Source organism: Gobio gobio, assembly GCF_949357685.1.
Source record: "Gobio gobio genome assembly, chromosome: 5".
Classification (NCBI taxonomy): Eukaryota; Metazoa; Chordata; class Actinopteri; order Cypriniformes; family Gobionidae; genus Gobio; species Gobio gobio.
Window position 1 is genome coordinate 6,991,332 of NC_137101.1, and position 25,934 is coordinate 7,017,265.

Sequence of the window (25,934 nt, forward strand, 5' to 3'; positions counted from 1 at the left end):
GAGCTTACTCCTTTGGAAAGGGGTTTTGGTTTGGTCTCGAAATTCACATGTTCACATGCTGAGTGTGTATGTGTGTGTGTGTGTGTGTGTGAGAGTGTGTGTGTGTGTGTGTGTTTAGACTGTACCTCCCCAAGATGTGGGAGCAGCTGATGCTCCTCCTGCAGAAGGTCCAGAGGAAGACAATGGGTCCAGATCCAGAAGAGAACTACAGTGAGACAGAGACACTATAAACTTTTGAAAGCTGTACGTCGTATATTATCTTTTGTTCTGATAGGCATTTTTTATCCGACAGGAAGTGAAGAGAGGTTACATGGTTCACTCACTCAGTGGCAGTTTCGGCAGCAGGTGTGGCCTCGGGGCGTGGCGGCTCCAAAGTGGGGACGGCAGAAGCAGATTTGGCTGGAGTGGAGGTTGGAGACACGTTATTGGTGGGTGATCCCTAAAACACAACACAGAGCTACAGGTTACGCATATGTGTGTGACATCCATGAACAAAATCGAAACGATAAACAAATGAAGTGCAGACTTACCTTTGTGGGTGACCTAAAGGACACAAGCAGAGACATTGAGATGATATAATATAAAAAGAACAAAACTGATGAAAATGATAATGAGATTATTTAAAGCATACTCACCCTTCCCTGAACAAACCATTGCAGGAGGAGAAAAAGAACATAAATTAGGATTCATATTTATTTAGTTAGAAACCTTCTGTTTCTTATCCAAAGAGACACACGGTACAATAACTGCAGAGACAAGCCATGGTTGGTAAAAGTGATTCACCAAGTAAAATATGTTCCTAGGTCAACATTTCAATCAACCAATCAGATTTGAGTGACATGTTTACAGTTTATGTCAAGTTTAGACTTACAACCAGGGTTAAGTGCTTCAACATCAGTTATGCACCTATCATTTCCCTGTGATTTTTAGGCTGATTTATACTTCTGCGTAAAACTGTGTATCGCACGTAGCCTGTGGTGTAGCCTGTGGTGTAGCCTGTGGTGTAGCCTGTGGTGTACACTCTCATTAAAATGGTGCTATATGGCACTAAAAGTGGTTCTTTGGCTCGTAATCATAGAGGAACCACTTTAAGTGCTGTATAGCACCAAATCTTGGTGCTTCTCGGTTCTTCACCAGTTCTTTGGAAGGACTGAGGTGCTATATATTACCACTACCATATACAGAACCTGTTAAGATATGGTGTTATATAGCACCAAAAGTGGTTCCCCTATGACAGGGGTGTCCAAAGTCCGGCCCGGGGATGAATTTCAAACAGCCCGGTGCGTGTCTATTAAAATATATTATATGTGGCCCGCCACGGATAATTTACAAATCATGCAGTTTCACGATGTCAACGCAAGGTGGCAGTACTAGATTTTAGGCCAGGGAAACAGCGCCCAAAGCGGAACGAAACAGCACTACTTGTGCTCTGCGCAAATCGCAAGCTCTGACTCTGAACAAATGTGTTTACCTGCTGAGTGTCTCGATCACATGACCACTAAACAGCCCGTGAGAAGCGTTCGAGTTCGGCGCAGAGGTCTCCGGTTCGAGCTGCGAATCTCTCTGTGATTTGATTTAATTTAAATACAGTTAAACAGCGCTGACTTAATCAACAACACTAACGTCAGCTGAGCCGATTCAGTTAAAATACTTTTCCAACAACAATTCACCAACATTTATCATGGATTTACTGTGGCAACACTACCTGTAACCGTGGTAATTTGTCAGAAATGTAGGTTAATATCTAATTTTGTCATAAACTTGCAGTTTTGTGCATTTGTATTTATATGTAGACTAAATACCTTAAAGCCATTCTAGATATAGAAATATATATATATATATATATTTTTTTTTTTTTTTTTTTTACTTTTTGCCTCGTGTGCACTGCAAAAAATGCTGTCATTTAGTATTTTTGTCTTGTTTCTAGTATAAATATATCAAAAAATTCTTAAATCAAGATGCTAGATAAGTTAAATGACATTAGATATTTTTTCTTGTTTTCTGGAAAATTAAACAAGCAAATATATCTGCCAATGGGGTAAGAAAAATAATGTTTCTGTTTGGAATCTTGTTTCTGTCCCAAACAGAAACAAGATTATTTTTCTAATCCATTGGCAGATAATTTAGTTTGTTTCAAGCAAAAACTCAATTAATTTAGATTTTTTTCCCCCCAGGAATCAAGAAATAATATGTAATTTTCCTTAGTAAAAGCATCTTGATTTAAGAATTTTTAGATATTTGGACTGGAAAAAATACAGAAATACCAAGTAAGAAAAGTATTTTTTGTAGTGTGGTTTTACGAGCACTTATTAAATTTAAATAAGAATAGAGTTCTAACTCAGTAATAATATTTCAATTTCACCCATTAAAACTTCTTGGTTGATGAAAGTTTTACAGATATTGTTAAATATCTATACATTTCCTGTGTCCTATCTCAAGCTACTCTACTGTCAGCTCAAGCTTTTGTCAAATCTGTCATGTTTCCAAGAAACAAAGCTATATATATATATATATATATATATATATATATATATATATATATATATATATATATATATATATATATATATATATATATATATATATATATATATATATATATATATATATATATATAGAAAAGGAACCGGCCCCCAGGTATGTCCACAACATTGAATTTGGCCCCCTTTAAAAAAAGTTTGGACACCCCTGCCCTATGATTACGAGCCAAGAACCAATTTTAGTGCCATATAGCAAAACATTTTAAGAGTGTAGCCTGTGGTATAGCCTGACGTGCACCTCTCCAAAAATGTAACAACGTTTCAATTCGACGCGGACCGCAAGCGCCGTGATTGGTCTGCTAGAAACGGAGCAATCGCCAAAGAGGCGCTGTGATCGTCTGCACAACGCAGAAGTATAAATGGAAACCAACGTGTAGCCTACATCGTTGCGGCTACGCCATAGGTCCAGCGCTGAAGTTTAAATCAGCCTTTAGGCATAAGTTATCGGTAGGGTTATGTTTAGGGGTAAGGAAAAGTGTTAGGACTATGTTTTCGGACAGGACTGTTGTTCCAGGATCAACTCAACATGTCTTACTTGGCAAAATCACAGTGACTAGCCATGGTTATGTGCCTTGCTCAGGCTTCTCCATCAAATCTAGCATGCAACATTTGATTTACAAGTTCAGAGTTACTTCCCGTCTGACATTTAACGAGATTAAGAATGAGTTCAGTGGTCCCGTACCCTTTCTTTCCTTCTAGACTGTTCATATGTGTCTCCAGAGATTCCAGAATACTGGTGGGAGCCTGAGAACAGCGAATTAAACACACACATGATGAGCAGTGCGAAGACAGTATAAAAACCATCAGTACACATTTGATGTCAAGGTTTCACAGCAAATCCAAACAGTAAAACACCACATCAAAACCAGCTGGGAACCTTTACTCAAACCACTCCTCACAGCACCGCAAAAACTGGGACGGAAATGGACTTCAGTGCATTGCTTCACCCAGCTTCTGAACACAAAGGCTAATCGCAATGTGACCTTTTAATTTTTGAGAGAAAGTCAAGTCGCGTTTATTTATATAGCACTTTATTCAATACAGATTGCTTAAAAGCAGTCTCACATAAATTAACGGGAAAATAACGGTGTTCATTTAGCAAAATATTCTTTTTTGTTTTTGTGTTCTCATCTGCTAGTGTCAGATCAGTAATATTTTATACATATTTTTTGACTTTTAAGGGCACCTTTTAGGAGAGGAAAGGCAGAAACTCATCTTATATGAGTTATATGAATATTTTAAAACCAGCCCATACAAATAAATCCACCGCGTCCGAATATGCCTACTTCCATACTATATAGTAGGTTCAGTATGTGAGACGAGTAGTACACTAAAAAAAATTTGGTGTAGGAATTACATTTGTAAACAATCCTCACTTTTTCCTCTGTAAAATCCTCAGTCATTTTCATGAATACAATTACAGAGAAATGGCACGTAACACATTGGGCTGATCTAAGCACATGGACTGAAGCGCATGGCGCAGGTGCCCTTAGGGCATGTCTGAATCCACTTTTGCTAGTTTAACGACGGAAAAAATGGTCTGCGCGCCAGGAGCATGATACAAAAGGGTTGTCCCTAGTCTCTTAATGAGTAATGGGTGTGTTTTGGGCGTAATATGCAATAAACCAATCAGAGTCTCATCTCCCATTCCCTTTAAAAGCCAGTTGCGCTTGCACCATGGCGGATCCGCTATTTACACGGTGGAATATAGGCACATATTACTAACGCTCCCTTTAAATAACACAAAAAATACTGCGCATACTATATGTGGCGAGCAGCGAGGCCGAGGGACCGTGAGGGCGGGACGAGGCGGCGCTCATCAGAGAGGATGAGCGCCAGCTGCGAGCCGTAGCGATCTCGGCCCTTGCGGAGGAGTGAGGGAGTATAAAGGAGGAGCGACGACAGTGAGGGACGAGAGAGGACCAGGCCTGGATTTTGTGTTATGTTTTATTTTGTGTTCGCTGCAGTCGTCCGTGAGGGGCTGCAGCTTTTTATTTTCATTTTGTGTTTGTTTGTATGTAGGCGGCAGTCGACCGTGAGGGGCTGTCGCCGCCATTTTATTTTGATTAAATGTTTTGATTGTCCGCCGGTTCCCGCCTCCTTCTTCCCGTACAAACAACCTTTACTACAGTGGTGCCGAAACCCGGGAGGAAGGAGGGACATGCTGTCGAGGAGCCCTCGCAGCTGAGGGGGATCGCGGTGCCGCGGAGTTCGGGCAGCGCGGAGGAGAGAGGACCAGGCCTGGAATTTGCGTTATGTTTTATTTTAGTTGTGTTATCTGCTGCAGTCGTCCGTGAGGGGCTGCAGCCTTTATTTTCACTGTGTTTATTTGTGTTTGTGTGTAGGCGGCAGTCGGCCGTGAGGGGCCATATTTATTTTGTTTTTATTTTTGATTAAATACTTTGATTGTTCGCCGGTTCCCGCCTCCTTCTTCCCGTACAAACAACGTTGACTACACTATACTAAATAAGACTTTAGACCAAGTTTTTGTTGGTCAATGGTGCATTCAGTTTTCAGTTCCTCAAAATAGCAACACGCCAACAATGCGCCTGAACACACCTGGTTTTCAGACCATGGGCAAACAGATGAGCGCAAGTGCATTCGCTATTTAAATAATGTGGGCGCTGGACGTGAAAATGAAAACTGCGTTGGGCTGAAACTAGCAAAAAACCCTTGCCTGGTGTCGCATTGCGCCGGGTGTATGATAGGGCCCATGAAGTTAAATGTGAAATTTTGAAGTACAAGGACTTTCATTTACAACTTTGGAAAGTCATTGTTTTACAGTGTATGCCCGAATTCATATTCATAAAACAGCAGGCGAAAAGTCACTTCGGAAGTCCTCATTTGATGGACACTCTACTATATCCCATGAGACCATAGGAGAGGATTTGTGAATGGAAGTGACACTGGTAGGTCACATGACAGTGACAACATGAGATATATAGTATGTCTGAATTTCATTCATACTAAACACATTTATACTATACTAAGTTTCAAATCAAATCAAATGCCTACAATACAGTATGCGATTTCGGACGCAGAGATACTGTTTTGTGAATAACTAGCTCTGGCTTCTGAACCAGCAGGTAAAAGCAATGCACTGAGATGCATACTGCGTCCCATATCAGTCGACATGTTTACCGGCTCTTCGTTGCTGCAGTCTTTAGAGGAACAGTCTTCATTATCTGAATCTGTCAGGTCGGCAACTACACCGGGATGCAGACACTGAGAATTCCCATGGGAAGGCGTTTTAATAGCGCTCGGTTAGGATGGATGAAAAGCTTTCACACTCAAACCAGCTTTACTTCATTATTTTAAACGGCAGACTCGTCTACCCGTGCTCTGAAGTTTTCACAATCCATTGACATCAAGGAATCAATACTTGACCTGATTCTAATGGCACACAAGAAATGTTTCACTATTTTATTACAATAATAACTTACATAAGAGATGTCAGGGATGTCATTCTTATCCACTCCTACTTGCTGCAACAGAAACACAATAATCATTTTCGAAGCGAGTTGATATTCTGTAAATATATTTGACTTGGAATATCTCTTCTTCTGGCCTTACCTCAGCAATTTTCATGAACTCTGCTATTTTGGTCACCCGGGTCAGAAATTTCTTATAAATCTCCAGAGAATCCTTGCACTCTGACTTCTTCATTTTGAAATATTTCTCTGCAGAACCAAAAAAAAACAGATCACAGCTCACTGTTTTAGGATAAAAGTGGCTTTATAATGGATATATAATCAAAGTCGGGAAGTTACTCTAAAAAAGTGATTTTAACCGTAATTTAATTACAGGAAAATCCCTTACTTTACTTTTTCCAAGGGAAAAGTAATTCAATTAATTAATGCATTACACTCAATGCTGTATATAATCCATTATAAAAGTATTTTAATCCATTAATTATGCCTTGTAACACAACTTATAATGCATTGTATGGTCTCATGAATAATTGTAACCACAGTTATAATACTTATATATTAATTGAACACAAAACCAATGTCAGATGCGACAAGTAATCTGCAAATATTATAATGCATTTTAACTTTGGTTACAATTATTTTTGAAAAGATGAATGCATTATAATGTACATTATGCACAGTGTTATAATGCATTATCTATAAGGGCTTTAAGAATTGTTTAAAATATAGTAAGATTGTATTGTATTGAGATCATCTATATAAAATGATTTATCACATGCCTAATAAATTGATGATGCCGTCATTGTAGGAGGCGAAGAGCTTGATCAGATCCTTAAAGAGAAGCAAGAATGCTGCGTTTATGATGCCGTTGTTCAAGTCTTTAGGATGAACCTGAGGGGGGGGGGGACATTAAAACATAATGTGAACAGTCCCGACAAAAACAGTACAAGAGCAATCATTGAAATAAATATAATCAAGTGAACAAAACTGGTGAAAGAACAAACAAAACCCCACAATCATCAAGCCTAAATCTCAGTTAACGGGACGGCTTCATAGAAGGTCCCAGAAGTTGTGGGAGATGTAACTCACGTCAAACTCCAGCAATGTGTCCACTTGAGTCTGCAGGGCAGGCATGGCCTTCAAGAGCTTCTCAGGAACCATAGTCCTCATCACACCCTCAGCTCTGAGTGCACACACACACACACACACACACACACACAGGAGAAACAGTTCAGTGCTTAAGAATGATTGCATACATTTGCTGAGTCCTGAGAAACCAAAATTTCTTTCGCTTGAACTCAGAGATGACATTCCCTTCCCTTCCCTCTACATCTAACAACCCTGGAAGTAAAGTCCGAAGTGTTTCTAACAGCATCATGCTATCTAAAATGTGCTCTGACGTAATATTGAATAACTTGTTGTAAGTGTCTAAATGTTGGCAATGTGGCCTTCTATTCCCAGAAAGAACAATCGACGTACCCTTTTTTAACTCGAGTGAAGTCGAAGGCCATCGCGCGGTAAGCATATGCCTTTTCATTCAAGTACCGTGCATATCGCCTGATGAATGTGGACATGTCATAGCCTTGGAGACAGAAAAGAAATAAACAGCCTTAGTTAATCACATTTAGATCACATTTTGTGAATTATTAAACACAAATTAAGTGCACTTGATAGACGTTAATGTGAATTTACCCATTTAACCCACACACAAACGAATAGAAACTCACCATGGGAGCCTGTTTTGTCAATAAAGTTGCTGAGATTGAACAGGGAAGTCCTTGAGGCCAAATACTGGATAAATCTCTGCAGGGATTTAAAAAGGACAAATCTTGAAACACAGTATTTAATAAAAATTTTTTCCAAAATGCCTAATGAACCCTGAATTTGATAAAAGCAAATGCAATCTTGCATGCAGTTTTTTACAGAGCCCCTAAATGGACATGTTAAATGTGGTTAAAAAAATATGGGATGGGAGAAAAAATATATATATTTCAATGCTTTTGCATTCTCTCGTGAAACTTGGGGTGCGTCTCAATCAGCTCCCTAGTTCATTAGTCAGGGCACTGATCAGGGAGTCGGACATTTTAAGGCCTCAATCGCAGAATCCTTCCAGTGCGCTCCCTAAAAAGTCCCACGGTGCACCAGGAAAACTAGGGAGCATCGATGCTCACTATGTTACCTTAACGGAAGTTCTGAACCGCAAAACATAAATCATACGAGCCAACTCGCTGCACATAATAACACGCGATAGATGTTTTGACAAATCACACCATTATTTAATTATATTTAAGCATAAACATATTTATGACATGTATAATTAATTGATGGCTGAAATGTTGCAGGTGATGATTGAGGCGCACCCTTAAGGGCAGAAGTGACATTTTTCTGACATTTTTCTGATTTTTGCATTTACCTGCAACATTTCAGCCGTAAATTAACTATAAATGTTAGCTAGATTATGTTCATTACCTGCCTAGTGATGTATGTTTATGCTGAAATATAATTAAATAATGGCTTTTTTTTTTTAAACCATCTATCGCGTGTCATTATGTGTAGCGAGTTGGCTCGTGTGATTTATGTTTTGCATTTCAGAACTCCCGTTAAGGGAATATAGTGAGCATCAATGCTCCCTGGTTTTTATGGTGCATTGTGGGACTTTTTAGGGAGCGAATGTTTCAGTGCACTGGAAGGATTCTGCGATTGATCCCTTAAAATGTCTGACTCCCTGATCAGTGCCCTGACTACTGAACTAGGGAGCTGATTGAGACTTAGTTTCATAGTAAATTCATCAGCCATGTATCCCTCACCTCATTGCCGTTGATGCAGATGTGGTGCATTTTATTGCATATTCTCAAAATGCCTAATGAATTGCTTTGATAAAAGCAAATGCAGTCCTGCATGCAGTTTTCTTCTCTTATGTCAAATGAAACTAGTAAATACATCTGTGAGTTTTAGTTTAAACTCGATAAAAAGAAAGCAAAAGGAATAAAGTTTAAATAGTAATGTGCTTCACCTCATTGCCGTAGATGCAGATGTGGTGGGTCGTGGTTAGAGCTTTGAACACGACGATCCAGCTGGCATTAGTGGCTCTCTCGAATAGTGTGTCAGCCATCTGAGGGATGTTCACATTTGTCTCGTTGGTGGCTGAGATCAGATCTGCACACAAATCACATGCACGTTTACCAACACAGCGCTACGCACTGCAATGGAGATGAAGAGTTTCATGATAGCAGAGGGGGGAAATTCAAAACAGTAATTGCATTTAGGAAGCAAGAAACAGCCCCACGGAGACAAACAACAATATGCCTATGCATTTTTCTTGCATAAAACAACATGCTATCACTGCTATGCCCTGTAGCCCAAGACTGGTTGCCCACTGAAGCTAAGCAGGATTGAGCCTGGTCAGATCCTGGATGGGAAACCCCCTGGGAAAAACAAGGGCTGAATCCGAAATCGCCCCCTATACCTTCAAATAGGGCAATTTTTGAGGGGACAGCCATTTGTTGTGGTGTCCGAAACCATAGTGGACGTTATTGAGTGCACTCATTCTATCCGACAATGCACCGCAATAACGAGTGTACAGTCGATGGACACACAACAGCTTCACTCACTCGTTTCCATTCACTCCTTCAAGTGAACTTTATTAGTGGACTAACGTAGGGAATAGTGAATGATTTCGAATTCAGCTTAGGTTGCTGCTGGAGGAGGTGTTAGAGAGGCCAGCAGGGGGTGCTGCTCACTCTGTGGTCTGTGTGGGCCCTAACCATAGACTATAAAAAAAGATGGATGACGACCCTTCACTAGCTTCCATTGTAGAAAAGTGAAGCCGCCAATGTCAGAATATGGCGCTAATATCTTGCGCTGATTTGGGACCTGCGTCTGTGCAGTAGAGAGCAGGAAGTAGAGCAGCGATATCAAAACCCCGCCCACACTCCCACAGTATCTGTTAGTACAGTCCATTGCAGAGCTCATTATGTCTGTGTGAAATCAACAGTTATGGAAATGTAGAAACTAAAGCTCCAATCTCCTCCTGAAAATCAGAGAAGCCGTCAATCTCAGCTGTCAATCATGACGTCACATCCCCGTTTTTATAGCATCAAATAACTAAAACCAAACATATTGGCCCTAACGTCCCAGTATAGTGATGGGTACACTATAAACTGTCAAAACAAGCACCATGGTGCATTGCATGTTTATATAGACAGTATTTAAGATGCTACTGTAAGTTGCCAGTTGAATGGGACATTTCGAGACCTGCAAGTAAATGCGATTGTCAATCCCAAAAACTGACATTGTGAATTTAGCGTAATTTCCAAGTACATGTAACGTAGGTCAGTAAGAGCGGTGTGTGTAACCCTCACTCCCCTGGCCTCTAGAGGCGTGTTAGCGACCTGCCTCCCACACCGAAAAGACGGTGGTTCAAATCCCACTCGGAGCATGTTGAGTTGAACACGTTACATTTGGTGCCGTGACCCGGATGGGAGTGAGGTTTAGGGCAGTGAGTGTAACATGGGCCAGTAAGAGCTGTGTGTGTAAACCTCACTCCCCTGGCGTCTAGAGGCGCTCTAGCAACTGACACTGGAGGCTGCGCACCCATCTCCCACACTGAAATTACAGCGGTTCAAATCCCACTCGGAGCAGGTTGAGTGGGACACGGTTACATTTGGTGCCGTGACCCAGATGGGAGTGAGGTTTAGGGGGGTGAGTGAAACGTAGGCCAGTAAGAGCTGTGTGTGTAAACCTCACTCCCCTGGCCTCTAGAGGCGCGCTAGCGACTGACACTGGAGGCTGCGCGCCCGCCTCCCACACCGAAAAGATGGTAGTTCAAATCCCACTGGGAGCAGGTTGAGTGGGACACGGTTACATTTGGTGCTGGGACCCGGATGGGAGTAAGGTTTAGGGGGGTGAGTGTAAAATAGGACAGTAAGAGCTGTCTGTGTAAACCTCACTCCCCTGGCCTCTAGAGGTGCGCTAGCGACTGACACTGGAGACTGTGCGCCCGCCTCCCACACCATAAAGACGGTTCAAATCCCACTTGGAGCAAGTTGAGTTGGACACGGTTACATTTGGTGCCGTGACCCAGATGGGAGTGAGGTTTAGGGGGGGTAAGTCTAACGTAGGCCAGTAAGCGTCTAGAGGCGCGCTAGCGACTGACACTGGAAGCTGCGTGCCCGTCTCCCACACCGAAAAGACGGGGTTCAAATCCCACTCGGAGCAGGTTGAGCGGGACCCGGTTACATTTGGTGCCGTGACCCGGATGGGAGTGAGGTTTAAGGGGGGTGAGTGTAACGTAGGCCAGTAAGAGCTGTGTGTGTAAACCTCACTCCCCTGGCGTCTAGAGGCGCGCTAGCGACTGACACTGGAGGCTGCGTGCCCGTCTCCCACACCGAAAAGACAGCGGTTCAAATCCCACTCGGAGCAGGTTGAGCGGGACCCGGTTACATTTGGTGGCGGGACCTCACTCCCATGGCCTCAAGAGGCACGTTAGCGGCTGACGCTAGAGACCGCGGTCTTCAGCGCCATTGTTAGAGTATCCACCTCCCACACTGGAGACGCCGGTTCGAATACCACTCAGAATGGGTCGAGTAGGACCGGTTACACACACAAAGTATAACTATAAAATTCACTTCTTTCAGACTCAATATCAGTTTTCAGCTAGGAAAAAGCACTGAAACACAAGAAAACCCCCAAAACAAAAAACAAAATAAGACATTTTATAAATAAATGAAGCCTGTTTTAGAACCATAAAGATGTCTTGCATTATGACTAAATACTCAGTACTTTATTCTCATTATACTCATTACTCAGTGTTAATTCTCATTCGATTCTCAAAACTGAAATGCAATAAAAGATTTTAAATGATACATTATTGTTTTTCATGTTGGGGAATTTGATGGAAAATGTGTTGAAAATAGTGTAACAATGCCAAACAAATCCCAATAGTCCTAAAAGAGGATTGATTTTCTTTTGTTTCTTTGGATTTGGGAGTGCAATATGTCTCTGATATTCTCTGGACAGACGTCCCAACAGGAGAGCGTCTTAAATTCCATATAACGTTGTGCTCAGGGATGCCAATATGTTAGTCATAAGAACACTGCAGTGGAGTTAAGACGCCAAGAATAGTCCAGATTAGAGATACAGTGCGTTACCACGAGTGCAATATGCTGCTATGTAACATCACAATATATTGATGCATATGGCATAGCAGTCCCTGTTTTGGGAGTCTGTAAATATAGGTTATGAATATGTGAGCAGGTGCAGCTCTTTGGGATTATGGCATTGCTCATGTGACCGGATTACAGAGTGTAAATACAGACACATTGCAAACACACACACGCACCATAAGTGTGAGCACATGACTAAATTCTCTGCCAATCATGTGCTTTGGTCTCTTAAATACATGATGCAAGATCATACAAATGCATCCCACGATAGACAGTGATAGAAGCTCCTATGAAGCAGCACAACAACGGCCAAGCGAACAATTTGCGACTTTCTTGCGATTTCAAAGCAAATGCTGCCTGTCAGTATTGGTATGAAGACCCTTTCGTGCAAAACTGATACTATGTCATCATGATGTCACTCGCCCCTCCCCCTTTCCCCAATAATCTACTTTAGTTTCCATGACAACCTCACCACCACCCCTCACGCCTTCCAATTCAACAGACAAATGACTGGAGTGATGAGGGGGAGAAAAAAAACACATTTCTTGTCTTAAAACACCTGATACGACAAAAGTTAAACAAGTTTAACTTTTAAATGCTAAACTGTGCCAAGCCGGTGTATGAATCTATGGATTTTGGGAGTGCCCAGGATTTCGGGAGCATCATGTGTGATTCCCTTACAAAGGGATTGCCGATATTAACACACAACAAGATTCCCCCTGCTTGCATACCAGTGTCCTCACCTTTGGCTTTGTAAATAATACATGCATGCTTTGGCTGATCGATTTATAATTCAGAAGGCCTTCTCCTGCAGGACACAGAGCTCCAGGGCGGCACGAAGATGCTTTGTAGCCTCTCCGTCCGGTCTAAATGCAGTTGATTTCTCTCCATCTCAGTTTCCAGACCACACCACCCACATAAAGACACTTCAGGGTATGTTCCGTTGCCTTAACAATGCATGCAATCAGCCTCACACACTGACACACTTCTTATAAGCTCCTTATATTACATGCACGCTAAAAGGCATGTTTTCCATTTACAGAATTGCAACTAGTTGCAAACAACCTCACTGAGTGCAAGCCGTCGATCGCCGTGCGCATTGGACCGTGCCGTGGTGCTGAAGTGGACAGCGCCAGGTCTGAGACTGAGAGAGAGACTGAGGAAATGAGGGTGAGTCAAAAATGTCTCACTTACAATCCAGGTGCTTCTTCTTGGGCGCCATCACCTCGTGCGTGGTGGCTTTGCAAACGGCACGAGCCACATCGGATCCGGTGAGCTGGTACTGCGCCGCGGCGATGCGATCCGTCAGAGTCTGTCCCGACATTTTCTCCCGGTAGCGTCGACAACCACCTCAAGAATCAACTTCAGGGGGAAGGACAGTCGAGATGCATATGATATTCGCCGACAAAAAAAAAGACACGGAATCCAAGGTGGCTCTGTGGAAACTGACAATGTCAATTTATCCTTTTGGTTTCCAACCAATGAAAAGACGTATTCAAAAGCACAAAAAAGATACGTCTGAAGTTTAATTCTTGAAAACGTGCTCGATGTAGGCGTCTAAGCATGGGTTGGTTTCAGCACCATGGATAATGCCCCTATTACGTAACGCGCTACGCCGAGCTATTTTCCGGCTCTAGTGAGTAATAAATAATCAAAATAATACGTTCAACTGTCACCTTTGATTAGTATATGTATTAAAACACAATCTAACCGAGAGGACTGAGCGTTTCGCGTTGCACCGGTTCTTTTTTTTCTTCAATGGAATGAATTAAATAAACGCATAAAAACGAGTTCCGTTGATGAATCCTCTACTATAAACCTGTTCGGGATTCCGGAGCCTCGGTAATATTCGGTCAAAGCCCGCTTGTCCTTCCCGTCCGGTCGGATGAAGACGTGTCTTTTTCAAGCCTTCTCAAGGGCGAGAGTATGAAGGCAAAGCAATGGTTCTCGTTTTTCACTGATATACGGTGTAGCTCTTGGATATTTAGCTGCTTATTTTTCTGGTAATGCAGGTTAAGGTCCTGCCTTGTCGGTGGTCGGTGGACCTGGTCAGGTGACGCATAACGGGCTCTTAAAGGGAAGCGCGGCGTCAAGCTGGCACGCGCCTTTAAGGGGTCTGTCTGTGCGCGTTCACGGTTCATCTGTCTGCATTCTGCTCCCTGATCACAGACTATATTCTCTGTCACGAGCTTGAAGGGAGGAGAGTCACACACTCTTGTAATTTGTGGATGATCTTCAGGTTTTGTCTGAGAATTCTATAACATTTTTGGACTTTGTTGCGTTTGTTAAATTATTGCTGTATTTCGCCTCGCAATGTACAACAGAAAATGCAAAAGCATGATCATCTATGTCAGACGACTACACCTCTAGTGACTGAATGTGAGAACAGCAGCTTCATTATTCTTCCACTAGGCGGAGACACATCAACAAAATTGATTTTTTTAATATAATAGTCAGCTTATAGAGGGGTTTCTTCAAGAAAAAAAAAATATTTTATGTAGTTTATTTGAATAGGGACGGATACAAAAGACAGATAAACTTTAATATTCATCTGATGTATGCATCATAGTGTTTTTAGCTAAAGCTAATTCACAACACTTTGTTTTTAAAATATAGACTAACATTAAAAATGAGATACAAAATAAAACTAGATGCAATACAATAAAAAGTGGGGGGAAAAAACTACACATGTGAGCAGTATTGTTCTTGAATTAATCACAATTTGTGATTAATAAATAAAACAAACGCTTCGCCCTCGCCTACTCTTAGCTCGATTGCTATGTCTGAGGTAAACCCCGCCCTCCTCATTACCCAACGCACAAATAAATGTAGGAATAAATAAATGTATAAATACATAAATGTATAAATAAATAAATGTGGAAATTATTAAATGTGGAAATAAATAAAAGTAGATAAAAATATGGAAAATGTATATATACATAAATAAGGAATTGAATTTATAAATAATTATTTATTTTTGTTTTTTTGTATTCTATGTATATTTATTTACATATTCATTTATTTATTTTTGCTTTTTTACATTTATTTGTATATTTATTTATGTATTTATTTATGTTTAATATTGGCAGCTTTGGAATTCCATAAGGGAGCAGCATTATTTAGGCATTTGAAGACCAATAAAATTAGCAAAACTTAAGCTTAGAATTTGGCAATGATGATTCCTTATTCTCTTCTTGTCCAGGATTTTCAAGGCTCGGTAATAAAGACACTCTATAGACTTAACTGATGACTGGTGAGCTTGGGACCATGTGGTTAAGCCATACGATATGTGTGAGAAAATCATAGAGTTTATCAAAATAAATGCACAGTCAAACAATTTCTTATCATCCTAAAACAGCCCAGGTTGGCCTTAATGGTTTTACTGATTTTCTTGATATGACTTTTAAAATTCAACTGATAGTCTATGATTATTCCCAGATGCTTTACTTCTGGTACTTGTTCAATAAGCTCCCCATTAATTTGTACATTTAGTACTATAGGTGCTAGATTAACTGAGACTTGTTACAGCACTTGCATATTGTTACCCTTGACTGTTCTAGTTGCTTCTATTGCTCTCATTTGTAAGTCGCTTTGGACAAAAGCGTCTGCTAAATGTAAATGTAAATGTACAGAGCAGTTTTGGGCTTGTGGACTGATCATAACTTTTCACACTCTCACAAATGTATTTAATTTGTCTATTCAAATGTTTGTTATAAAATCTGTACATCAGAGATTGTGTGTTGGAACCTTATAATATTTATTGTAGTATATTGTACTCTTGTAAATGTATTTTTGAGGTTTTATACAATGTCATTCAAACCTTTGTTTAGTTGTGGAAATGCACTGGTCTGTAACGGCTGCCTTTGTCTGCTTCTCCTCCTTTATGTGTCTGTCCTCATGTGGCATGCACACTGAAATTTCACATTTCATATCAAATAAAATCCGCAGGTCTGCTAGATTATGATTTATTTTTTGCTGTTCAAGAGAATTTCAGATCATACTTTTGAAGGAGAATTATGTAACGCCAGCTGTATTAAAATATTTATAATTAAATGACTAAACCTATATTTGTGATTTATTAACTGGGGCATTTTAATTCTGCATTCTTTTTACATTAGAGAGAAAAATGCACATCTTCTTGTCACACTTTAAAGGCACAATGAAATCAAAAGTGACATTTTTTTGTGTGGAATATTGCAGTATTTATTACAAATGATTTATCCATGCACATCATTATTAGTATTTTTAATTAATGTGCCCTCGTAATCTTTAATCTTCCTTCTGGCGGGTTTACTGGTGGGAGGGCGGGGCAACCTGTCACTCACATGAGATCGACCAATAGCAAACCACAACCATCCAATCAAGTCCTGCCTTCAATTTTTTCTTGTTCAAGAAGTTGTTTTGCTCAGATATATGTCACAAGACTATCGCAACTTCCATTTCCATTTTGTGAACTTATATATCATGACCCATTTGAACCAATATGTTGATTTTTAGTTTCATTTCAGAAAGCTCCATTCATCTGATCAACCCCTTTCCTCACTTTCTGCCGACGTAGTTGCTTCAGAAGGTCGGCTGGGGTCACTTCTGTCCCGTTCCTGAAATATTCTACTACAGTGCCTGATGCTTTGCTTCAGCTCCCGCAAGTCTCTTTGAACTCCCTCCAGGATGTCAAGTTTTGACAGTTTCCTGTCAATTGAGGCCAGATGTCCCTGATCGTTCTCAGTGAAGCCTGAACTCTCGCAGTTGATTGTTGTCACGCTGCCGCATTTCGGCTCCTTCAGAGTCTCCTGCCACATCATCTCAAAATAAGAGTCTATGAATGCCTCCAGCTCCTCGATGTTACTGTCACCCCATTGGTCAATTAGGTTCTGCAGGCTCTCTGATTGGACAAAATCCATAAAGGCTCTTTCTTTTGGAGTTTGAGCTGTGTACGGCGTTTTGCTGTGGTAATATGGAGGCCCACAAAACCTTTCCTTCTGTGATTCGTTCCTGAATTGGACATTCGTTGGTTGCTCAGTTGGTGAAGCATTGAGCACAGCAAGAGAACCTGTTTCAGGTCCATCTGTCCTATTCACACCAATCCATGATTCATTTTGGTGAAAACATTCTGAACTGTTGAGCACCACTACCAGTCTTCGATGAGAGTTTCTGGGTAACGAGGTCCTACATAATCGGACACTCCTGCAGGCCAGTGCGTCATTTTCATTTTGAGAAAGACTGGAGTCTGTGATTGTAATCCCCGGATCATTGGATGTAGATGGGAGCGAATGTTCAGAGATCCCAAACATTCGATGCTCTCCTGGAATGTCAGCGTCACCTGAAACAAAAAAACACTTTTTTCAAATATTGCCAGTGTTAGGCTCTGACCAGGGGTTGAGTGTCAAGATAACTGACCTGAGGGTCAAGATAACTCACCATGATGGATGTTTGTAGAGCTTCTTCGGAGGGTCATTGGCGCTTCCCCGATCTGTATCCTTCCCCTGAACCTCAATGCGTCCTGTACCAGAGGTCGTTTAATGTTCCCTCGGTTTAGCATCTGCTCCAACGCCATCTCCTCTATCTTCTGCATCAGTTCTGCGACCTGAGTGCCGTCGTCTTTGATCTTGTTGTTGAAAACCTGGTACATATTTCCGCATTTCTCCACCAGTGTCTGAAGCGCATCTCCTTCACTTTCAATGTACTGCTCCACGCTAACATCACCGAGCCAGTCTCCGTTTGTGAACAACACAATGGTGCTGCTCCACGCTTTCCCTCCCAGAACACGCAGATGATCCTGAGCTGCTTTCAGGTTATTTGGCGTAAATGAGGAACTGGCATTGACGACCAGCAGGAGGATGCAGATCCCGCTGGCTGAACCAGAAACCCAGTCATGGAGCAGTTTCCTGCTGAACTCTGGGATATCTGGATACTCGGTTGTCCAGCCTGGTGTGTCGATGACCTCAACCTTTGTCTCGTTGAATATAACGGTACCTCTAATGGGTTTTTGGCTGTCGGTCTCTTGTTCATCATTACCCAAAATGCAGCATGCAGATGACGTCTTGCCAGAGTGCTTGCCGCCCAGGAGAAAAACTCTTATAGCTGTTGGTAATTGCACCTGATCTATTAAGAGAGAGAAAAATCGTAAGGGTTAGTTCACCCAAAAAATTGTATTACCCTCATAATGTTCCAAACCTATAAGATTTAGAAAGATATTTTTAATAAAACCAGTCTCTCCATTGAAAGTCCATGCAACCAAAATGATTTAATACAAGTCTGACATATTTAATTTAGGGGTTCACTTGACTTAATTTATTCATATGGTTTTAAGATTCATTTTTGATCTTTTTGGCTCTTCAAAGTTTTGGTTGCCTGAACTTTCATAGGAAGGAAGGAAACCTCTCAGGTTTCATTAACAATATCTTAATTTATGTTACAAAGGTTAACCAAAGTCTTATGGGTTTAAATGAGTGTGATTCAGGCCTCATTAACACTGCATGGTTCAAGTGACCCGATTCCGATTTTCCCTCTCATGTGGCACAGATCAGATATGACATGTAAACGTGTAAGCAGGAAAAAATGATCCTCAGATCGGATTCAGGCTTCCCTCATATGTGGGAATAAATTCGATATGATTCGTATACGTGCATTTGCGTCTGCCATGTAAGCGGTCAAATCGGATATTCCCCAGTAAATGCGAGTCATACGTCGTTGAAAAAGGGACGAAGGCGAATGACGTCAACTCAGGCCCTGTCCCAAACGGCACACTTCATGTGCACTTGTCGGTCTTGTGGACTTACAATGGCCGCTGTGTGCGTGTGTCCGTTAAGTCCACGAGACCGCAGGGTGTCCCATTTGTCGTTTTAGGTCTCAGAAGGTTGCTCGCGAGCGCCCCCTTTGAGGACGATATGCTTCCTCGATGCGCACTTTTGCCGAGCCTGCACTGGTGGGAGCTACGCAGCGGACTTCTTCCCGGCAGTCAAAGCGGCATTACGTCGTGGAAGTGTGGACTCAGAGGAAGACTGTGAGGGTTTAGGGTGCCATTTGGGACAGGGTCTCTGACTTACGAGAGCAGTGCTTTGCTGAATAATCATTTCGTCTGCATCCATTGCGTCCATTGAATATCTCGCCGTTTTACTTCCTTTTTCGGGTCAGAACGTCTTGGGCTGTTTCGGCAGTGTATAGTGTAAATGCAAATGTCGGAGACGGGTCGCTTTTAAAAGATGTTGTAAGCGTGTCGTCAAAATTGTTTTTGTCTTACCCTGATTCACTATGTTAGACCTATTATAAGTGGCTTTCGCAGACAATTGCATACATACATCACTCGCAAATGCGTGTCTCGTCATATGCGTAAATAGAGAAAAGTTGCTCCGGCTACTTTGACGTGTGTGTGGTGTGGAAGTGGTGTAGGTTAGTTGACACTACGAGCGAGAAAGGTTGACATGGAGCAGCTAAATCTCCAACCTCTAGGGAATCCCCTGTTTTAAACAAACGCAGAACAGAGGAGAGTCTGCAGGCAAAAAGAGAACGCCACAGAGCTCGTAATAAAACAAGAATCAACATTGGCTTGGCTTTTTGGAGATGGTGGGAACTGAGAGATTTGAAATGTTGTAAAAGCGACACGGAGATGGTGTTTTTATTAGCCAACTGGTGAGTATTTTATGGAACAGATAAATTGCCATATCTAACAGAGTTCATTGTAAAGCATTATCTACTGTGAAGGGTCATTTCCATCTAAACACAGTCTCGGAGAGCTGAAGCACGACCAAAACAATGTTCTTCCGCAAAATGCATGCAGTTTTGTTTTTTATCTGCCAGAGGGCCAAAAGTTACATAGCATACCTTTGATTCATACTCAAATTTTGTATCACCATCTAATTTTTTTAGATGATGCTGGAAGAAAAAGTTCTTGACTCACTCTTAAAAGCTCTCAAGCCTTCTCTTCGTCTCAGCACCTTTTCCCGCCGCAGCTTTGCCTTGTCTTCCTGTACTTGCCGTTTCCTCTCAATCTCATTAAAAAGACTCTCATCTGTTTGAAAGTGGCTCACGCCATTTCCTGCTGTCATCTCCTCTATCTTCTCCAATAGCTCTGTTGTCTGGAACTTATTCCCAGGGCTCTTGTTGTTTAGCACATGGTAGCGGTCTCCACATCTCTCCACCAGCCACTGGAGGGTCTTTCCTTCGCTTTCAATGTACTGCTCAATGGTGGTGTCACCAAGCCAGTCGCCAAAGGTGAACAGCACTATAGAGTGATTCCAGACGTCCTTACTAACAAGCTCTATGTGCTCTTCAATGGCTCTCCTGTAGATCTCTGTGAATGACCTGTCCACCCGCACCACCAAAAGGAAAGCGTGGGGACCGGGTGGACACAGATAAACACTGTTGACTATTTCTTGTTTGTCAAAAGCTGAGGATTCCTGGGTAAAGTAGTTCATCCACCAGCCAGGTGTGTCCACCACTGTGACCTCTCTTCCCAACATTGTGAACATTTTCTTCATGCACCGTGTGGTCCGCTTCTTTGCTGTAAAACTTAGATCACTTCCTGCTGCTAGAATGCTGTTTCCTGTCGAGCTCTTCCCTGAGCCCTTTGCTCCAAGCAGGACGAGTCTTATGTTTTGGTGATTAGATGAGTGCACTGATGGGAGGAAGGAAAACAATTCAGTTTTACAATAGCATGCATATGATAAAATAGTAGTGTCAAGTCACATTTATTTATGTAGCACTTTATACAGATACGAAACAGGATAATAACAGTGTTAATGTTGTAAAATGTATCAGGTTCTCTCAAAGTTATGAACAAACATTCCTCCAGTAATGGTAACAAAGTTATTTGGTCTTTAATAATGTTCTCAGAACATTATCACAAAAATATTATTTATATATCATTCATGGAAGCTTAGTTGGACATTCACATACAATTTTTTTTATGTTACTACTTGTTTCAGACATTTGCATAATAAAAAAAAACATATTTTTTTTTTTAAATATTGACATTTTGAACGTTCAGTGAACATTCATTACAGTTTTTAATAACTTAACATGAACATTAACGAAACGTTCTTGGTCGCTTGGTTGCAAAGTCAGTGTCATTACCCGGCACCTGATAGTGTCAGTGCAGTTAAATCGATAATATTACTGAATCGTCTTTAAATTTCACATTAATCGTCATTAGCCATATTCGGACGGGATGAGTTTTACATGGAGAGGTGGGATAAAGTAATTATTACCTGAGCTTCTCAGTGATTTTAGTCTCATCCTAATGTGCCATCTCAGTAATCATTACGGACATTACCTTCTGTAAAAAGGTCCGGAAAAATTACCTCGGGTAATGCTAATCCCATGCGAAATATACCTGCTGTAAATATACGTAAATATTCTTTCATTTCCTGCATAAAAGTAGTTACCCCTCCCACTTCTGGAAGTTTTACTGAGATTTCTTATCCTGTGCGAATTGGCCATTACTATTACAGACATCCTGTAGTAAAATTAGGCTACATTACTTTATCTACTCACTCTCAAAAAAAAAAGAGTACAAAATTGTACCTTTTAAGGTACAAATGTCCGTCACTGGGGTGGTACCCTTAAGGGTACATTTTTGTATCTCTAAGTCAGGGGTAGGCAAGTTCGGTCCTAGAGAGCTGATGTCCTGGAGAGTTTAGCTCCAACCCTACTAAGACACCACAGTATAAAACAAATGGCTCCCAGCATGCATTGCAGCATGTCACCATTGTTGAGATTCATATGCTGATTCTTGATATCTGTGTGCGTCTAAACTTTACCCCCTTAAAATGTATTTAAAAATCTAAATTCAGAATGTCTGATCTAGGGCAAGAAAGTATTGTTGGTGAATATTATTTATTAACATTTTAGTCAGTGATGAGTTTAGTCCAACATTTTTCTTCATGACAGTTTTTGTTTGTGGCTTCTTTTGATGGCAAACTAAACGGCACACTGATCACCATAATGGTGACCAAACATTTTCAATAGAACATCAACATCTAAACCTCTGTTAATTCTCAATAAGAGCGTCTACGATAAGAGCATCGTAGATGTCTTTTAGGGTTGGAGCCAAACTGGACAGCAGGACAGCGGCTCTGTAGGACCGAACTTGCCCTGCTCTAAGTAGAGGAAAACAATGGTATAATTGTACCCTAAGGACCAATTGTGTACCTTTTAAAAGTACAGTTATATGTTTTGTTCCCCAAGGAACAAAATTGTACCTCCACTGTACCTTTTTTTCTGAGAGTGCTCTTGTAAAACTAATCCCATCCGAATAGGGCTTTAGTAGTCTGGCTCCGCCCTCCTACGTACTTCCGCTCAATTTGAATTTTCCTTCAGTTCTCAGTCTGGGATTGCGGTATATTCTCTGGTTTTCTCCGGTCAAATTTTAACCGGTCCAATCAGCGAACAGAGGGAGTGGCTGAGAACGATGACATTGATGTCGTACGCTAGTTTGAGATGACATGCGTCACGACCAAACGTTAGCGATTGGTAATGGCAGATCCAGAGTGGCTCTGGGCAGATCCTTCAAGGAAGTTAACGCTTGTCAATGGAAAGTGGCCAGACTCTCTGTACAAATGAAATGTACGAGAGTCTGGTAGGACCAGGCTTGGGCTTTAGTACCTTATTTTAAAACTCACCCTTCAGAGTAGATCTCTGTTTGTGTATCTTCATCAGTCTCTGGTGAGCCTTGAGCTCCACTTCCCTCTTCCTGTCCCCTATCTCCTGTAAAGCCTTTACATCCATTTCAAAGCATCGTCTTTCATTCTCTGCAACCATTTTGTCGATTTTCCCCATCAGTTCCAATACTTGGGTGGCACTGCGTGTTTTCTGGGTATCAAGAACATGAAACCTGCCACTGCACCTCTTCAGGAGCCACTGGAGGGGTTTACCTGATGCCTGAACATGATCTTCAAATGATTTATCTCCTGAGTTTTTGCTTTTTGTGAACAGCACCAGGACGTGACTCCAAACCTTTTCTCCGAAGAGCTCAAGATGCTCTTCTACGGCTCTCCTCCGCTTTTCGATGAATATTGAGTCTGTTTTCACCACCAGGAGAAAGACGTGAGGCCCTGGGAGACTCAGGCAGACGCTGTGTCTGATTTCCCTCCTGACCAGCTCGGGTGTGTCTTGTGCCGGGAAGTCACACCACCAACCTGGGGCATCCACCACCGTCACACTTCTCCCTTCCACCTCAGCTTTTCTTTTCAGGCAAGTGGTCCGTTCATGGAGGATGAACTCTTCCTGGTTTAAGATAGCGTTTCCCACTAAGCTCTTTCCAGAATTTCGGCCTCCAAGTAGGATGATCCTCAACTCGAACAGATGCTGCACATTCCCTTGATTAAGAGACAAGATTAGAAGACATTATATCATTCAGAGCTCAGGTTAATACCCATCTAACAGGGATGTTCTCAGAACTTTAACGTTTTGGCAAGGTTCTCTCAAAGTTATGAACAAACATTCTTCAAGTAACGTTAATAGAATGTTTGATTAGAGTTATCTGATCTTTAATAATGATCTCAAAACGTTAGCACAAAAGTTTTACTTTTGAACGTTCAGAGGACATATTTTTGTCATGTCAGTGCTTCTATTGTCCTCAAGCCGTGGCAGATTAATAATTCAAGAAGAAGACAAGACTGTGAGACATGAAGTTAAAATATAACCTGAAATTACACATCTAAGTATGCAAAGTTTATAAAGAATACTCATAACCAATATGATCCAACTTGCACTTCTAAATCACAGCTAAAAGATACAAATACTGACTCAAATGACGAGTACTTACAGTATGTAAACAAGAAGTGTGAAATATACTTATGACAATAAAATACTAGCACAGGTGTTGATAAATGGAGACAGGATATTAATATAAAAAACTGTCACCTGTCACGAGTAACCCATTAATTAATGATTGTGAAGATTATATGTCGGTGAGGACATTTGTCAATAAATATAAAGAAATAAAAAAACTTACTTTGATCCTGAGAAGTTCCCTTTAGAGCCATAATTTGTCACGCAGCTGTTTTATTCCAATTCAGAATACAAAAACACAACACATCTGCATTGGCTCTCATATAGGACGTTACAAATTCCTGCACTTTATTATTGTAGTTTTGTTTCCAGTGGAAATGGACGGCACAAGTGAATCATCGCGAGGTGTGTTTTGGAACGTGTGTAATGTCAACCTTTTCCATGGGTCCGAAGTTTATACTGTAATAAACCAAGCCCTAAAGTGAAATACCAAAATGCCACTCCCTCATACACAGAGCCGTATACTTTTGAAGTTATGCTTAGTTTCTGTTTAAAGCTCTTTAATATAAAAAAATGGGTTATGACAAATGAAATATGAAAGCTATTGCATTGTAGAATCACTGCTGCATTTATTGTTGTTACTGTCAGGATGATATCACAAACTTTTATCTTTGTTATCAGCGTTACATTTTTGTCGTTGTTTGTGATTGTGTTTCAGAGAGAAGGGCAACGTTCACAACAGTTAAAGCTTAAACCCAAATACCACAAACAATCAGCAAATCTGAGTGTCCTCCTCAAGCGAGTGACGAAATACAATACAAACAGAAAAACACAGATAAGCAGTTTGATCATGCACTCCATGAGACAAGAGGTCAATCAGCTGAGGGAAAGCAACAAAAACTCAGAGGCAATGAAGACAGGAGAGATTCCTGTGAAGAGACCAGGAAAGGCAGCACAGAGAGGAACGCAGGAGCTCATGGTGTACAAAAGAAACGCATTGATTAGGTGGACAGAACAGACACTGAAGGTGAGACACTCAAGGTTTAAACTCCAGAGATTTTCATTAATCTTCATGCATGCAGACTTATTGGGTAGACTAACACTTTTGTTCTCTTTTTTCTTTCATCAAAAACCCCATAAACGACCGATAGGCTACATCTTGTAACCATGATGTGCAACTAGCTAGTCAGTTGCAAGTTAAGGGGAGGGACATTCTCATTCTAGGGAGCATTTGATTGGACAATAATCTGTGTAGTGCAGGATGAGTCATCAATTTTTTTGGTCCATTTGTTTTGGTACATTAGCAAGGCCTCACAGCTACACAGCTAATACGAAATCGCCCCCTTAACCCTCATTCACTAATTCCCTACATTAGTCCACTAATACAGTTCACTTGAAGGAGTGAATGAAAACGAGTGCATGAAGTCGGACAGCCGTTGAGTACATCGGCTGTACACTCGTTATTGCGGTGCAATGTGGGATTGAATGAGTGCACTCAATAACGTCGACTATGGTTTCGGACACTACTACAAATGGCTGTCCCCTCAAACAATGCCCTATTTGAGGGTACAGTGGGCGATTTCGGATTCAGCCATGGACTAAAAGCAAGCGGAAACCTCCCGCGGTCTCTGCGGTAGTGACTTAAACTACAATTCATCGACTGGCCACTAGGGACAGGTTTTAAAAGGGAGTCAAATCTGTATCTTACCCATGTTAAAACGGCCAACTTTACAGCAGAAAAAAACAAGGTTACAGTCTGGTACAAATTGTGGTTTTGGTCTATACGGCTAATTTTGCCCTTTATGACAACTGTGAGTGGGTGAATTTTTTTATAATTAATCCGTTTAAATTATATTAAGCCTTAAAGTTCTGCATAATTAAGGGCGTGGCCACTTGAGTGACAGATGGATTGCCACTATGGTCGAGCTAGGCAGGCGTGGTTTCAGCAACCAGACACCTCAGCTCCATCCATGTCCCGCCTCTTTGCCCATTTTCAGTTATCCGGGATTGACACGCTGCTAAAATGGTGACGGCCGGCTCCGCCCACTTTAGGCTTCGAAGGCCCTGTC

At 41.3% G+C, this 25,934-nt stretch overlaps 2 protein-coding genes across 2 annotated transcripts in view; both read right to left on the reverse strand.

Annotated features, from left to right (window-relative positions):
- The window catches only part of LOC307126794 (clathrin coat assembly protein AP180), a 34,661-nt gene extending 21,128 nt beyond the window's left edge, over positions 1 to 13,533 (reverse strand). Inside the window, exons 1-11 of the mRNA XM_079817502.1 lie at positions 13,330 to 13,533; positions 8,985 to 9,127; positions 7,699 to 7,774; positions 7,451 to 7,553; positions 7,061 to 7,154; positions 6,751 to 6,862; positions 6,114 to 6,220; positions 5,984 to 6,025; positions 3,204 to 3,284; positions 324 to 439; positions 126 to 205 (exon numbers count right to left, since the gene is read on the reverse strand). Of these exons, the coding sequence (XP_079673628.1) occupies positions 126 to 205; positions 324 to 439; positions 3,204 to 3,284; positions 5,984 to 6,025; positions 6,114 to 6,220; positions 6,751 to 6,862; positions 7,061 to 7,154; positions 7,451 to 7,553; positions 7,699 to 7,774; positions 8,985 to 9,127; positions 13,330 to 13,459 (1,084 nt within the window). The 5' untranslated portion in view covers positions 13,460 to 13,533. The remainder of the gene's footprint in view (positions 1 to 125; positions 206 to 323; positions 440 to 3,203; positions 3,285 to 5,983; positions 6,026 to 6,113; positions 6,221 to 6,750; positions 6,863 to 7,060; positions 7,155 to 7,450; positions 7,554 to 7,698; positions 7,775 to 8,984; positions 9,128 to 13,329) is intronic.
- A 2,786-nt stretch (positions 13,534 to 16,319) lies between these two features.
- LOC307127253 (GTPase IMAP family member 8) lies at positions 16,320 to 24,119 on the reverse strand (the record flags this gene model as incomplete). The annotated part of the gene is made up of 5 exons (XM_079818375.1): positions 16,320 to 17,455; positions 17,554 to 18,237; positions 20,033 to 20,749; positions 22,755 to 23,450; positions 24,089 to 24,119. 5 exons carry the CDS (start codon positions 24,117 to 24,119, stop codon positions 16,662 to 16,664), a joined length of 2,922 nt encoding a protein of 973 aa, XP_079674501.1. The 3' UTR covers positions 16,320 to 16,661.
- Between the last annotated feature and the right edge of the window lie 1,815 nt (positions 24,120 to 25,934).